Source organism: Equus przewalskii, chromosome X (assembly GCF_037783145.1).
Source record: "Equus przewalskii isolate Varuska chromosome X, EquPr2, whole genome shotgun sequence".
Classification (NCBI taxonomy): domain Eukaryota; kingdom Metazoa; phylum Chordata; class Mammalia; order Perissodactyla; family Equidae; genus Equus; species Equus przewalskii.
In genome coordinates this window covers 66,176,763-66,193,019 of record NC_091863.1, presented here as the reverse complement: position 1 = coordinate 66,193,019, position 16,257 = coordinate 66,176,763, and the positions used below count along the sequence as shown (strand labels likewise).

Sequence of the window (16,257 nt, the reverse complement as noted above, 5' to 3'; positions counted from 1 at the left end):
TGCCTTAAAGTATGGATATTTTATTCCAGCTCTGGGAAATGAAAAAAAAATGGGAAGAAGGGAACACATCCTTCCACACACCATTCTAATTTAGCTGACATTAATTCAGAAAAGCTAAAGCAAATATGTATGTGTATACGTATAAATATTTATATGTAGACATAGTTTTTCAGATTTTAGTCTCATCAGTGTTCATATATTTACTGTTTTTGTTTTTTCATAAACATCCTTAAAAGTCACCAAATGCATCCTAATACTTCTACCTCTGCCTCTTCATCAATCATTTAATATTGTTTGGATTTTGTTCATAGTTGGTGTTTTAATCACCTATGTGATTGGTCAAACGGTACGTTAGAAGATGTGAGGGAAAACATGGTTGAACTTATACTCTGTGCGTCGCAGTTACCCATCACGATTGTTTTCATCATTATTTGCAGCTTCACACATCTGGTAGTTCTCTACGCAGACATTTCAGCTTCTAGTGCTGTACATATCTGCATCTTCTGGATGGGACTGCCCGTGATCCATGAGCTTGGGGTCAGGCAGAAACTGTGTAGCACCTGATAAAGTATTAAAACGAAAAAAAATTAGTCATTCATTTAACAAATTTATTGTTGGCACTGGGAATACAGTAGTGAACAAAACAAAAATCTCTGCCAACATGGACCTAACATTTAAGTTGGGTGAGACAGACAGTAAGTTAAGTAAAAGATATGAGATGGTGGTAAGTGCTATGCAGAAAAATCAACCAGGGAGGGGCATATGGAGTGCTTGGGTAATTTGCAATTTTAAATACAGTGGACAGGGAAAGCCTTCCAGAAAGGTGATACCGAGCAAGAACTGAAAGAGGAGAGGGTGTGAGCTGGTAGATATCTGAAGAGCAGGCAGCAAGTATAACAGGCCTGAGGCATGTCTGAGGAAACACAAAATGGCCAATATGGCTGGAACAGAGTCGGCCAGATGTGGTGATCGTGGGTACAGTGAGAGTGACAGGAGACATCATCAGAAAACAGGTGAAGGCTAGGCCACACAGAACCATGGTAAGGTTTTTCTTTTTTATTTTAAGTGAGATGAGAAGCTACTGGACAGTTTTAAGCAGAGGAGTAACATGATGTTATGTTTTCTAAAAGATCACTTTTAGCTATGGGAAGAAGAGACTACAAGGGAACAAGGCCGGAAGCAGGGAAAGCAGTGAGAAAGCTGCTGCAGCACTCCCAGAGCCACACGCTGATGGCTTTAACTAGGGCAGCAGCAGTACAGGCAGGGAAAAGGGAATGGATTCAGAATAACTTCTGAAGGTAGAATGGACAGGATTTCCTAAATGGATGGAAGATGTTGTGTGAGAGAGACTCTTTAACTTGAGAAACTGGAAGAATGGAGTTTACATTTACCGAGATAAAGAAAAATGTGGGAGAAGCATGTTCAGGGGAAGGCAAAGGAAGCGTTAAGTTTTGGATGTGTTAAATTTGAATTACTAACTAGACATCTGAGTACAAATGTTTCAGTAGGCAGCTAGAAGTCTGAGTCAGTAGGGTTGAGGAGAGGCCTGGGCTGGTTTATAAATTTTACAGGCCTATCCTATACATGGCACTTAAAACTATGGGACTATATGAGATCATATAGAGCGCCAGAGAAGAGGCCAAGGAATGAGCCCTTTGGATACTCCAACTTTTTGAAATTAAGAAGATTAGAAGAATGTAGCAGAGAAGACTGAGAAGGAACAGCCAGTCAGTGAGGTAAGAGAACCAAGAGCAAGTAGTATCCTATAGGCCAAGTGAAGAGATTGTTTCAAGGAGGAGGGAGTAATCACTTGTGGTAAAAGTTACAGATGGATTGCATAAGATGGAGACTGAGAATGGACTCCTGGATTCGGCAATGTGTGGACCAGTGGTGATCCTGATACGCTGACTGTGTGCCAGGCGAGGTGCTACATTATTTTCATGCACTGTCTCACAATACCACCATGAGACAGATGATATTTTTCTATTATCCTTGTTTTACAGATAAGGAAATTTTCATTTAGAGAGGTTATGAAAGTTGACCAACGTCACTCAGTTGATAAGTGATGGAGCCAGGATTGAATCCAAGTTTGTCTGACCTCCAAGAGAACAACCCTGGCTCTCCTGTAAAATGGGGGTTAGAGTAGTAACAACATCATACAATTATTTTTAGTATTCAATATAATAATGTGCACAAAGTGCTGCATATAATACCCTGTGCACGGCAAGTAGGAAAGGAACAACTATATATTTACTTCATGACATAAGACTAAAACTATTTTTTCAGAAATTTGTTTTTATTTTAAATATGTTTTTCAAAATCTGATTCATTTTAAAATGATTTTATTACATTTGGGAGACATACCTTTTTTTCCACAGAGGAATTTAATTTCAAGTTTTATGATGAAAACAAAGGGGAGAAACATTTATATACAATGATTTATTTTACACCTATCTTTTCAGAAACATTTTTTATAAAGTGTGATATACCTATATGCAAATTCAGCACCAAATATACTAAAAAACAACCAGATCACAAGTAATCACTACTCATGACACTAATATAGTTCTCCATAGGACAGAGATTCTTAACCTGGGGTCTCTTTGGGGTCTGTGGATAGAATTCATGTGATCTATGAATTTGAATGGGGAAAATTTGTCTTTATTTAATTAAACTCTGACTAAAAATGAACATTTTCTTCAATAATAAATGTAGGCAATAAACCAAAATAGTATTAGTGGTACCTTAGATTTTGTCACTAATAGAAATCACAGATATTTTCCTATCACACTGCAGTTGCAGATATCTTGATATAGTTACACTTACCACTATATCAAAACCATGGCCTTTATTAGATCTGCTGTTAGATGTTGTTGTTTAATACATTTAAGGAAGCTCATATATCACTATGTATTTTATTTGATGCATTTAAAAACATTATTCTGAGAAGAGGTCTGTAGCACACAAAAGAGGTAAAGACAGTGGTTCTGCCGGCCCTTTTCTCAAATGTACTCTTGCTGCCACCTGGTGGAAGCCTTTGCTCAGTACAAGTGAAAAGTGTCCTACAAAATAGTTTTCTTCTTTATCAGACAGACGTACTACTTGCATGTGGCAAATAATTATTTTATATAAGTCTGAATGTGTCTAATTTGCTTAACAATGTTAACCAACTGACTCAGTTCTCTAACGCTTCTACTCATTTTCTTAATTTATATTCTTGTCCAAACTCTGGTCAAAGATACAGTTCATCCAAATGTGAAAGACCCCTTGCCTTTAGATCTCCACTTCTCAAAATTTCTTGAAAGGCTTCAAATTTTTAATTGATCCCTAGCTCATGTCAGACCTTATGATTAGAGGAATATGCACAGAGAATTCCCGGTGGAGCTTTTCTTACAATCCGCCTGCTTGGAGGCCTCCCCTCTGGAGATCCTAATTTATAATTCTTGGGTAGAGTGAATTTAAAAAAAAACCTCAAGTAATTGTGATGTGGATCCCTCTGGTTTAGAATCACTTAGCCTAGGTCATTTGATTTCTGCCTTTTCAAAAAGATTCATCTCATGCTTTTCTGAGTAATTAAGGATTATATCATTCCTCTTAGAAATTTCTTCACCCCTTGAGCTGATCAAAGATTAGCAGTCATAAAACTCTTCTTGAATCTCAATCCCCTAATAATTATAATGCTTTTCTTTGAGCTTTGTCGTGTTTGTAATCTCTAATAAAAAACATTTTATGCTTAAAGTTTTTATTGCAGACTTTTAAAAAAGATGGTGTTATAACGAACAGGAAAGGAAAGGAATAAAGATGTTTAAAGTCATAAAACAGCAATGAATTATTGTCTCAAATAGCCATTAGGTGGTATCTGTTCACTGATAATTTAGTTCACACATTATCTCATTTATATTTCAAGCAAGTTAGGTAGAAAAAATGGGACAGATCACTAATTGCTGAGTGAAGTTAGGATTGTTAGAAATTCTATTTTTGTTTCTTTTGTATAAAATTGGGATGATATTCAGCATTCAGCTTCTCAATAATCGAAACACTTAAAGATACTAGTCACTGCAAAGGACTTCCTCACACTTTGTTCTATTCTTTTCTTTCTTTTTTCTCTCTGTGCTTCAGTTTGGCTATTTTCTATCAAACAATATTTGAACTCACTACTTCCGTCCTCCTTTGTATATAGTCTGCTGTTACACCCATCTAATGAGTTAATTTCAGATACTTTTTCACTTCTAGAATATCCACTTGGTTTTTTAATAGAATCCAATTTTTTAATGAAATTCTCCATCTTTTCATCCATTTTGTTCATGTTTTCTATTTAATATATTAATCATAGTTAGTTAAAGTCCTTTTCTGCTAAGTTCAATATTTAGATTACCTGTGGGTCTGCTGTTATATTTTTCTCTTTTGATTATGAGTCCCATCTTCCTGCCTCTTTGCATAACTAGTATTTGGTTTGCTTGTATGGTGTATTAAAAAAACTGTAGAAGCTCCAGACGATACCTTCTACCAGAGAGGGGGACCCTCTTCCTCTTTTAGGAAGGGTGAAGTGCTTATCATCTCAATCCAATCAGGCATTGACCTGAGTTGCAGTTTTGGTAAGAGTAAGCCAACCTCTGCTTTCTCCCTGGTCCTCAGCCATGGCACCCGCAAACTTCTGACTGAGAGCCTGACAATTTTCTGTCTCCCTTGCACTAAAAGACAGTAGGAAATTCAGTTCTGCCCTTCAGAGGTTTTGAACTTGGCTATTTAGTCTCCTGACCTGTAAAAAGTCTCGCAGATATCATGAAGGGAAGTCATGTATGTGTGGCACACCTCATCCCTCTAGAACAGGAATCAGCGGACTTTTTCTGCAAAGGGCCAGAGTAATATTTTTGACTTTGTAAAACATAAGGTTTCCATGCTCAACCCTGCCATAGTAGCATGAAAGCAACCACAGATCATACAGAAATGAATGAGTGTGGCTGTGTTCCAATAAAATTTGTATGAACACCGAGATTTGAATTTCATTTAATTTTCACTTGTCATGAAATATTTTGTGGTTGCTTTTTAACCATTTAAACCATGTAGAGACCATTCTTGGCTCATGGAATGTACAAAAATAGGCGGTGAGCCAGCTTTGGCACAAGTGCCATAGTTTGCAACCTCTGCTTTAGAGGGACATTAATCCTGTGAGACTGTGAGAGATTTTATTCTGTTTTCATCAGATTTCAAAAAGGTCCATTTCACCAAATTTCCAAATTTGTGATCCCCAAAATAACATATTTTTTCACCATAAATGTATATCGATGATAGAGAACAATCAAACTCATATTCAGAGGCATGATATACAGTTGGACAGTACACCCAATCTATTTTGTATCGTGGTAAGTGGTGGCCATGGCTAGGCTCCCCAGCTAAGTAACATGCTCTCAAAGTGTGCTCAAGGAAAATAAATTTATTGGAAAAATGGCTAATTAGGCAAATGATAATGTTATCTTCTAACGCTCACTGAGAACTTAGTGTGTGCTCGACATTGTACTTTGTGCTTTACATGTAGTCTCTCATGTAATCCTCACAACAACCATGTGAGAATAACACTATTATTGTCCTCCTTACATGGATGAAGAGACTAAGGCTTAAGGTATTACATAACTTGCCCCAGACAATAGAATTAGTAAATGTTGGATGTAGGATTCAGATCCAGGTCTTATTCTAAAATCTGTGCTCATATTCACTACTGTTTCCTATGTCTTAGACCTTTGGGACTGCACGTGAAATGTAGAAATGGTGAATCCCAAGGCTCTACTGTATAATCAACTCTGAATGATACATGATACAGATGAATAGTACTAGCATCTCTCTCCCCTCTACATGTCTCCTTAGAATTCTTTTCATCTATCACATTACCCATGACAGGTGGGTAAAGGGTTCCAGAATCTAGATGTGTGAAGAAAAGACATTGGCTAGGGATGGTTTGGTCCCACTATTGAGCTATAACATGTTTCATCTCCACAAAGATACTTGGAATTGACAGACATTTAGGAAAATGACTGGATATATTATATACTTGTGGGAATGTGGTCAACTGTTGATTAATCAGAGAGAGTCTAAAAACTGCACGACTTTTCTTGATTAGAAAGGAGAGGTAACAGAAGAAAACAGTAAAGCTCAGACTGGGTTTGTTAGTCAGTGACAACCTTAGAAAGATTAAGTGAGAAAGGAGGAGGCTGAAATTAGACACTAAACTCTAGTTTTAAATTAGATAATCTATACACAACAGAAAAGAGGTGGGACTTTGGTGTTAGGAAGATCCAGACTATAAACACAACTCTGCCACTCATAAGCTGTATGATTTTGGGCAAATTACTTAAGCTCCCTGAGTCTCAGTCTCTTCACCATAAAATGATTATAATTACATGTATACACCAGAGTCCTTTTTGTTTGTTTTGCTTTTTGGGTGAGGATTGAATAACATACTTACTGCTCTTTGCACCAGAGTAGGTGTTCAATAAAAGGCAGATATTATCATTATTTCCTAATTCTCTACCTCTGAGTTGGCCCTATTTCCTTTGCAATAAGACAACTTATGGGTAGTACCATTCACCTTGTACAGAAAGACAAACCTATGCAAGCCAGTGACTGGTGGGTTTATGTGAATACACTATTGAAGTGGTATTAAACACTCTGTTACCTTCTTTTTTATCACAGTAAAACCATGGTATATTTGCCTAGACAGTATAATTGTCGCTATTTGGTCCCACAAGATATTAATTGTGAGTATCTAATACTAGCAAAGTTATTAGTATTATAATTGGTGCTATTTTTCACTATTTAATGTTGGAAGTTCTCCCGGTATCTAAACTAAATAAAACTGAGAGGGGTAAATAGCACAAGAAATGGAAAGCTGATATTTCTTCTAGGTAGATGTGATGCATACTTAGATCCTGCAAATTGATAGAATCCAGAAAGGCAGATTTTCCTCCACCTGATGAGAAAGCTCACATTTATAAAGTAATATTAAATGCTTCACTCACTCAACCTGCCAGTGCTACTCTATACCCCCATATGCAAAGATCTGCGTTATGAACCATGTGGCAATCAGAAACAGCCCCAGGCACCTCAGTACTTCATAACCTAAAAAGAAATATAGACTACAGACATTAGAAAGACAAAACATTTACGAAGAAAACATGTAAATAAGTTCAAACTACTAATTATAACACTATAAAATTATTTAAGAAAAGAATGAAAACAAAATTGAATCATTTCAAACAAACCTGAGGGGGATTCCAATTTGGTCTTCGTTTCAGAGCTGAATTCTGTTGGCAAAGGCACTGAGTGTTTCAGGTCGTGAGGCGTTTTTGCAGGTATTTCTATTTCAGCAGGGCTTCCTAGCTGTATACCAAAAAGATTTTCCTTCATAAGTAAATCAGTTTACTAAAAGAATAAAATATCCTAAAAAATTACAGTATGCGAAGGGATTAGGCTCCTTCATCTCCTTTCATTCTATTCTTGACCTCTGTCTGGGACACGCCGTTACAAGCCAACAGCCACCCAAACAAAACTCAATGTCTACTTTTTTAGTCCATTTAAACTCTACCTTAGTTTTTTCTTTAGGTTCAGGAAGTGACTCTTTTTTGTTGTTTTTTGTCCACAATGATTTAACTGCTTCATAAATTTGCTGGCTTGTAGCATATGCCTTTCTCCCAGTTACCTAATTAAAACAAAAAGTGAGTCAAATAACATATATTTTTAAGAGTTAAAATAACAAATATTTAAAAACTTATGTCAGGTATTTTATATGAACACCCAGGTCAGAATCAATGGTAAAGATATAAATCTCTAGATCATATAACACAAAGCTCCATTTTCTGTCTCATACGAAAATTCGTTTCATGTAAAAGGCTAAAAAGTGTACAGTTAGTACAACACCAAGAGTGAATCCTGATGTAAACTGTGGACTTTGGGTCATAACGACGTGTCAGTGTAGGCTCATCAACTGTAACAAATGTACCACTCTGGTGGGGACGTTGATAATGGAGGAGACCGTGCATGCATTGGGGCAGAGGGTGTACGGGAAATCTCTGTATCTTCCCCTTAATTTTGTTGTGAACCTAAAACCGCTCTAAAAAAATGAAGTCTTTAAAACATGTATAGTTTTCAATCATACGGTAAAATGTAAATTGAAAACTATGTCTGTTTCACAGGAGTCTCGGAAAGATAGTTTGAGATAATAAACAGCTGACTGAGAAAATGAGATTTGAAGATGCTACAAAGTTAATGATTTGCTTTAATTTTTATAGTGCTTTCTCTGGTCACAAAGAAAAAGCATCAGTGTATTTCTCCAGAGAATAATACTGTTTTTTTGGTAGAAACCTGAAATAAAAAATGAACTACAAACACACTAAGGTAGAGGCTATGATGCTGACTGAATTCTTGAAGCTGCTGTTACTTTCATGCATATCTCTTTCTCTTTGAAAATCTTCTTCTGATTCCTTCTTTCTATTCTTTTCCCATCCTTTTGTTCATTACAGTAAAAGTAATTTCAATAGCTATTGATTTTTCAAGTTTTAAAGTGGTTTTGGGGAACTTTCCAGGATTATGCTTTCTATGAACTTATTTATTTTTTTCCTGAGGAAGATGAGCCCTGAGCTAACATCTGTTGCCAATATTCCTCTTTTTTGCCTTGAGGAAGATTAGCCTTGAGCTAACATCTGTGCCACTCTTCTACTTTATATGTGGGTTGCCACCAGAGAGCATGGCTGATGAGTGGTGTAGGTCTGCACCTGGGATCTGAATCCGTGAACCTGGGCTGCTGAAGCAGAGCATGCTGAACCTAACCACTATGTCATGGAGCCGGCCCCTAAACATAAATTTTTAAAAACTATGTTTTTCTTCCTTAAATAGAAATATTTCTATTGTTTTTGGTAAGGATATGCCTACACTTAAGAAAAATCAACCAATCCACTATTATAAAGACAGTCCTCTTTCTCCCTCCAAGTAACCTTTGTCACCAGTTGTATGGATATTCTTTCTCAATTTTTACTCTTATATGTATATTATATACACACATGCATAGTATTTTAAAACAAATGGAATGCCGATACTTATAGATCTACCAAAAAGGATGAAGTAGATCTATACAGACTAACATGGATAGAAGTCCATGACAAAAAGAGATTAGAGAATAATAGATTATACACTACAATCTCAGTTATGTTTTAAATTAAATTTTAAAAGAAACTACACACATATATACTTAGCTTGGTTTCTTTTTAAATACAAATGGGATCACACTATACATATTATTTTGACATCTGATTTCTTAAAAGCTTAACAACATGTCACAGAGATGTTTCCATATCAGTTTATATACCAATAGATATGTTTCTTTTTTAAGATCTGCATAGTTAGTATTCTATAATGGATATACCACAATTTGTTTAACAAATCCCCTACTGATGGGCATAAGGGCGTTATGATTTGTTTAACAAATCCCTTGTTAATGGGCATATGGGATGTTTCCCCTTTTTTGGGCAATTATGAGCATGCTGTGATTAGCATCCGCACACATACAACTGGGACCGTATACCTTTGTGGTGTTTCCTTGGAACAGGTTCCTAGATGTGAAATATGTGGATTAAAGATTACATACATTTTAATTTTTGATAATATTGCCACATTGCCTCCAGAAAGTCAGGGATATACTGCAGCAATTTACACTCCCACCAAAAGTCTGGTTTTCCACCCATTTACCAGTAGCAGTATTATGAATCTTTTACATCTTCATCAAATTGAAAGGCTATAAATCAATTATCTAAATGATCTTTTAAATTTGCAATTATTTGATTGTTGATGAAGTTAAACATCTTTCATCTATTAGGCCATTTATGTTTCTTTTTTTTTTTTAAGATTGGCCCTGAGCTAACATCTGTTGTCAATCTTTTTTTTTTCTTCTTCTCCCCAAACCCCCCCAGTACGTAGTTGTATATTCTAGCTGTAGGTCCTTCTAGTTCTGCTATGTGGGACAGCACATCAGCATGGCTTGATGAGCGGTGCTAGGTCTGCACCCAAGATCTGAACTGGTGAAACCGAAACCCTGGACCAATGAAGTGGAGTGTGCGAACTTAACCACTCAGACACGGGGCCGGCCCTCATTTATGTTTCTTATTTTGTGGATTGCTTCTTCATATACTTTCTTCATTTTCTTAGAGGGCATTCATCTTTTTCCTATCAATTTATAAGAGCTCTTAATATATGAAGGATATTATTTAGTCCTTTGTTATATATGTTGCAAATAGTTTTACCAGTTTCTCATTTATCCATTACTTTTGTGTATGGTATACTGATCAACAGAAATTTATTTATTTTGATGGAGTAAAAAACATTTTTTTCTTTGATGGCTTCTGGATTATGTTTTAAGAAGGCCTTTCCTATCTCAAGATTACACAAATACGCCTCTTTTTTCTTCTAATATTTTTATAGTATTATGTTTTATGATTAGATATTTATTACACCTGGAATTTATTTTTGCACGATATTTGGGAAAGATCTAAGCATTTTTCCAAAAAGTCAATTATTCCAACACATTTCTTGAATAATCCATCCTTTCTTTACACGCTGATCTGAAATGTCACCTTTACCATACCCCCGCAGGTCTCCCCATAATGTATACAAAGACATACTCGATACATTTGTTTTTGGACCTTCTTTTTTGTTCTCTTGGTCTATTTTATTGTCTATGCTATAGCTTAGTATAGTTACTGACACATGGCAGATGGACAACAAATACTGCTTGAATCAATGTCATGTTCCCTCCAAATCCAGGAATTTTCTAAGAACTGAATTTGTAAATTTGGAAACATCTGTCATATTCCATATTGAGTCCTTTCATCCAGAAACAAGATGTATCTCTCAATGTATTCAGGTTTAAGAAAATGCCCTTCAGTAAAATTTAATAGTTTTTAAAAAAACAGGTCATAAAACATTATTTGATAAGTTCTTAAATATTTTATAGTTTCCAAAACAGATTGCTTGTTACTCTTTATATAAGTTAATAATGAAAATATTGTAAAGAAAAAATATAGAAAGCAAAGAGTAATTCCATCTTGAAGTGTATTTCCAAACTTGTGAATAATGGGAGTGTGACTTTTATTTTTCCAAGGACCTTCTGGACTATCGTTTTGTAACCTATTTTACATCATAGAACCCTTGGAGAATCTCTTGAAAAGAATGGGCCCTTTCCTTCAGAAAAATACACATTCAGTAGAAGAGCTCTCACCTGACATCCTTTTAAGAGGCTTGTCTGATTAAATGAAGATGTTTAAAAAATTTATAATAAATGATTTTCATAGAATGCTGAATATTCATCGTTAGTAGGCACTGTCCAATATGCTCAAGTACTGTCTGTCACAAGTGATCCATATGCTTACCAAGAATAAGTTGTGTTCGTTTGCAAGTCTCTACATCAGTTTTACTATAATTCAACAATTTAAATGTACCATAGTAGGATGAAATATGAGTGTGAAGATAATTGTTGTGTCTAGGAAAATTAAGTTAAATGCTTTGTAAAAACTCCAAAGTAAATTACTAAAAGAATAACCACTGCCAAAGGTGGGCAAGACAACTGTAAAAGGCTGGGGTAAATAATAAAAATCTAAGAGGATTCCGCACTCAGATTATTTTAAAAATGTTTTTAAGTGTTCATTCTATTTTTTTTTTAGAGATTTTATTTTTTCCTTTTTCTCTCCAAAGCCCCCCAGTACATAGTTGTATGTTCTTCGTTGTGGGTCCTTCTAGTTGTGGTATGTGGGACGCTGCCTCAGCGTGGTCTGATGAGCAGTGCCATGTCCGCGCCCAGGATTCGAACCAGCGAAACACTGGGCCGCCTGCAGCGGAGCGCGCGAACTTAACCACTCGGCCACGGGGCCAGCCCCACGTGTTCATTCTATTTTAAAGAAACCTAAACTGAAAACAGTAAAAGACATATTACATATATGGCTAGCGATAAGAAAGATGCTGTGGACCTTCAACTAGTCGTCCCATACTCATAGAAAAGCCCTGCTTCAAAAAGAGAGAAAAATGAACACACATTTATGTTTTAATTTGAAATAAAATATTTAGGGTAAATATTTATTATTTTTTAAAAACTTCCTGCTTTACCACTTTGGATTAATTGTTAACTACTAGTCCTGATAATATCAAAGTAGAAGGCATCTATTGTATACATACAATTTTTCACACAGTTTCGGGTGGGGGAGTCACAGATTCTGTGAAGTCCATCATGGATCTCAGGTTAAGAACCCATGTTCTATATATAGTACACATACATATACATATATATATATATAATACATGTATATATATATATATATATGAATCCACCAATTATTACATATGACATTGTTATATGACAGTCAAAGGAAAAGCAAGGGTCTCAACTCTAGAAATTTAAGTAACAAACATTGTTTAACCATAGAAGAACTTTTAGGAACTCATATTAATCCCTCTTTTATCATAAAAATTTTTATTTGAAGTTCAGCAATTCTTTATTTTCCTTCTGTTAAAGAAAAATTAAAAAATTTTGCTTCTGTTAAAGCAAAATTAAGTTTAATACTTTATTTTTAAAATTAAAAATAAGATGCATACTATAATGTGATCCTGTTTTTATGAAACTGTATCTGCATATTCACCCATCAATCTTTCTATCTCTATGTATGCAGGGAGAAATGTTTAGAATAACATTCTATCAAATGTTAACACTGATATTTTTATGGATAGAAGAATTTCAGGTGGTTAGTTGGCTTTTTTCTACACTTTTCATTAATGTTTAAATTATTTAAGGATGAGTAGGTACCAATTCTATTAAAAAACATGAAGTCATTACTCTAAAATGAACAAAAAGAATCAGTGGCAGCATCACGCACTGGCAAGAAAAATGGCCAGGGAAGCAGGCCCCCTGAAGCTGAAGAGAACTCTGGACAGATCAGTCACCGCAAAACTGCTGGGCCATGGTTTCCTTATCAGCAAATGAGAAAATGAGGACGTTGAATTTAATGAGCTCAAAGGTTTCTCTCAGCACTAACATCATAGGAATTTAAGTGGCTAATTCCTATGTAAATTCTTAGGCAAGATTTTTAAAAATAAGTTTCTTATTTTATCCATCAATTACCTCAAGTATAACTAGATTTAAAGAACAATGCTCTCTTCCTTTGCTATAAGCTTTTATAGCTTGATCACATCACAAACTACATAGGGGACTATATGCTTTACGTTCTCAAAATACTGAATAGGCAATTCTATCTACCTCAGCAACTGAAGAGATGCAGTAATGAGAACACAAGTACAGAAAATCCTTCTGGTAACACTACACATTGCTTCAAGTATGAGGGGAAATGTTAACTGTTGGAAATTAAGGAAAGAAGGAAAGGAAGAAAAAACTGCATATCCGAAAGCTCTCCTCAATCTGAGTATGTGTTAAAAATAAAATAAAATACTGACACAAACTGTTCAAATCATTAGGAGAATCTGAATTTGTAGGTCAGCTCACAAGAAAATGACAAAACAACGATAATGCAGATTCATGGAAAGTGTTGCTTAGTTCCAGGTGGTTTCAAAATTGAGTTTGTATATGTGTGTGTATTTTTTTTTTACCTTCAGAAACCTCTGTTATCTATCAGTTGGTTGTTTCTTGCATTAGGTTAATCTGCTGAAGTGACAGCTGCGAGCAGGTGGAATTTCCTGTTAGTTACAGATTGAATTTTGCATAGCTCAACAAGGGAGTGGTATTTCTCCTCATAAATTATAATTCAGTGTCTCTGAACTTAATCCTCAAACCAGCATTTATATGGTTAAATTATATTTAAACAAAGTCATCCTATTTATTTGTGATCATGTAATTAAGAATGGCATTTACCATGCTGAGATGCTAATGTCATTTTGCCAACGTAAGAGTTGATACCAACTATATTTCTCCGAAAATTAAATGTTGCAGGTGCTGTATGACATTTAAATATTGTCACACTGAGAGTTTAAACAAATACTGAAATGTAGCTATCACTTAAAAAGAACTTACCTTTGCAATTATTACTGACTGAACTGGGTAGCAAACAGATGCTCCTAAAGTGGCCAGCCCCAGTGGATAAGCAATTTTCTTAAACCTAGAACCTATGAAATTCAAACAAACTATTAAACTGCAAACAGATGTTACCAGAGACTTGATAGTTTTATAACTTTAATGTTTGCTTTGTTCCCCTTTAAGCCATCGTCCTCTGTTAAATTACTCTTTAGGTAATAAGACCAGCCAAGATGGTAGCTCAAATGTCCTTAAGGATCACAATTCCGTTAATACTCCTCATTTGTCATGTCCAATTTAAAAGTATTCTTAATCTAATATTGATAATTACCTACACAAAGGGAGTTGATGATTTTCTTCTTTTTTAAAAGTAGGTATTTTTTCATGTCTTAAGAAACCCAAAGTTGTAAGGACATTTTTTTCAGGTATCTAATAAAGCATGATAATATAAAGAATTAATCAACTACCATGTTGAACTGAAATGGACTGTCTTTATATATCCTTTTTGATTAAGTTCCTAGGAAGGTTAAAGATCCAACTAACTAATCAGCTAAAGAATTTAAAAGACTTTAACTTCTTCATGTCAATGATTTAAAATACTGAAGTAATAATTTAATAACTGCAAGTAACTTGAGATAATTCATTCATTTCCAAAAGTGCTGTAACTAAGCATCTAAGATTCATTTTCAAACTTTTTGACACCAAAATCCTTTTCAAAAGAAAATCTTCCAAAAACAATTTCACGAGGAACTTGATATATAAAACCCATAAACTTGAAGCTACTCTGATTAGCCCAGGGGAGGGAGGCTCAGTACTGAGCCCCACCTGCATGGCTTTTCCTTTATCTCTCTATCACCACCAAACACTTCCATGGAACGCCAGGTTCTGGAGAATAGTCTGAAACTCACCAGTCTAAGCCATAGCTTAGTTCAAACAGACTGTTGGTTCAAGAAAATATGTACCTTAAATGCTTGTCTGGGTACACTGGACTCTGTAAATATGATCTGGGCAATTCGATGATGGGATTTCTAATTGGGGTAAGTACTTTCATTGTCTGGAACAGCTCCTACAGTCCTTAATTTAAAAATGAAACAGCCTATCTGGTATATCAATAAAGACTAAGGCGAAAAATACCTGGCAATGTTTGCAGGCGACTTTACAGTTTAGGGAAGGTGAAAACAAGAGGCATTTCTCTGTCCCGTTTAACTATTAGTACGGAGGCCTTCTACAGTCATGTCTACCATAGACTGAGCTTGGGGGAGGTGGGTGGGTAGGTTGATTCAGCCTCTAATTTAGCTTTCCTTTAGATTTAGATTGGTTTTTCTCATAGTGGGAAAGAGGGTCTATGCATTTTAAAATATGTCCTAAGTTGCTCCTTTACTCTAGTCCTACTCATTACTAGTCTAGCATCTATAGTTTGCTTCTTGATTTTACTGACCGAACATTTCCTGTTGTAGGTTTCCTTGACTCAGCCAAATTCTCCTAATTGTGCTGTTCCTAAACTTGAAAGGTGGCAGTTTTTCCTTGACATGTCATTTTGAATATTAAAAAGACTTACATTCATCCTCTCTTTACTTGATATGAAAGGTCAGTCTATAAGAAAATAAATTTCATTTGGGTTCAGTAACCCTACTCCCATAAGTAGGAACGACTCTAGACACAGTCAGTAACTAGCTATGTACTATGAAATCACTGAGAGATTTTCTTTCTCTGCACCTCTATTTGTAGCATAACAGGATTAGACTAAACCAACAGCTTTCCAACTTTTTTGACCATGACTCATATTAAAGAACAAACTACATCATGACCTATGACCTATCCCACACACATACTCCACTGAGACAAAAGTTTAACAATATTTACCCATACTAAGTACAAAACACTTTGATATTTGCTATTCTCCTCTATTTTATTTTTTAATAAAATGTTTCCTAAGATCCACTATGTTTATTTTATTACCTACTAATAGGTTGAAATCTGAAGTTTGAAAAATACTGGGTTGGATTATTCTAGCTCTGACATTTGGAGACACTGTGAAAGACCTAAGAAACATTTTCTCTTACAATTGGGATTATGAGTTTCTCACTGAGAATTAAGTAATATGTTTTGGCCAATTTCCTTCAAAATTTAATTCTTTGAGTCCTATTGTTACATATGGTGATCTTGGTTTTCAATTTTTTTCCTAATGAATAATTTATCATATG

General features: G+C 35.2%; 1 protein-coding gene across 4 annotated transcripts in view; it reads right to left on the bottom strand.

Annotated features, from left to right (window-relative positions):
- The window catches only part of APOOL (apolipoprotein O like), a 70,912-nt gene continuing 54,655 nt past the window's right edge, over window positions 1-16,257 (bottom strand). For all 4 annotated transcript variants that reach the window (XM_008526825.2, XM_008526826.2, XM_070603992.1 and 1 more), the window contains 4 exons: window positions 14,054-14,145; window positions 7,580-7,693; window positions 7,257-7,374; window positions 1-560 (listed from right to left, as the gene is read on the bottom strand). In XM_008526825.2, the coding sequence (XP_008525047.1) occupies window positions 472-560; window positions 7,257-7,374; window positions 7,580-7,693; window positions 14,054-14,145 (413 nt within the window). In that variant the 3' untranslated portion in view covers window positions 1-471. The remainder of the gene's footprint in view (window positions 561-7,256; window positions 7,375-7,579; window positions 7,694-14,053; window positions 14,146-16,257) is intronic.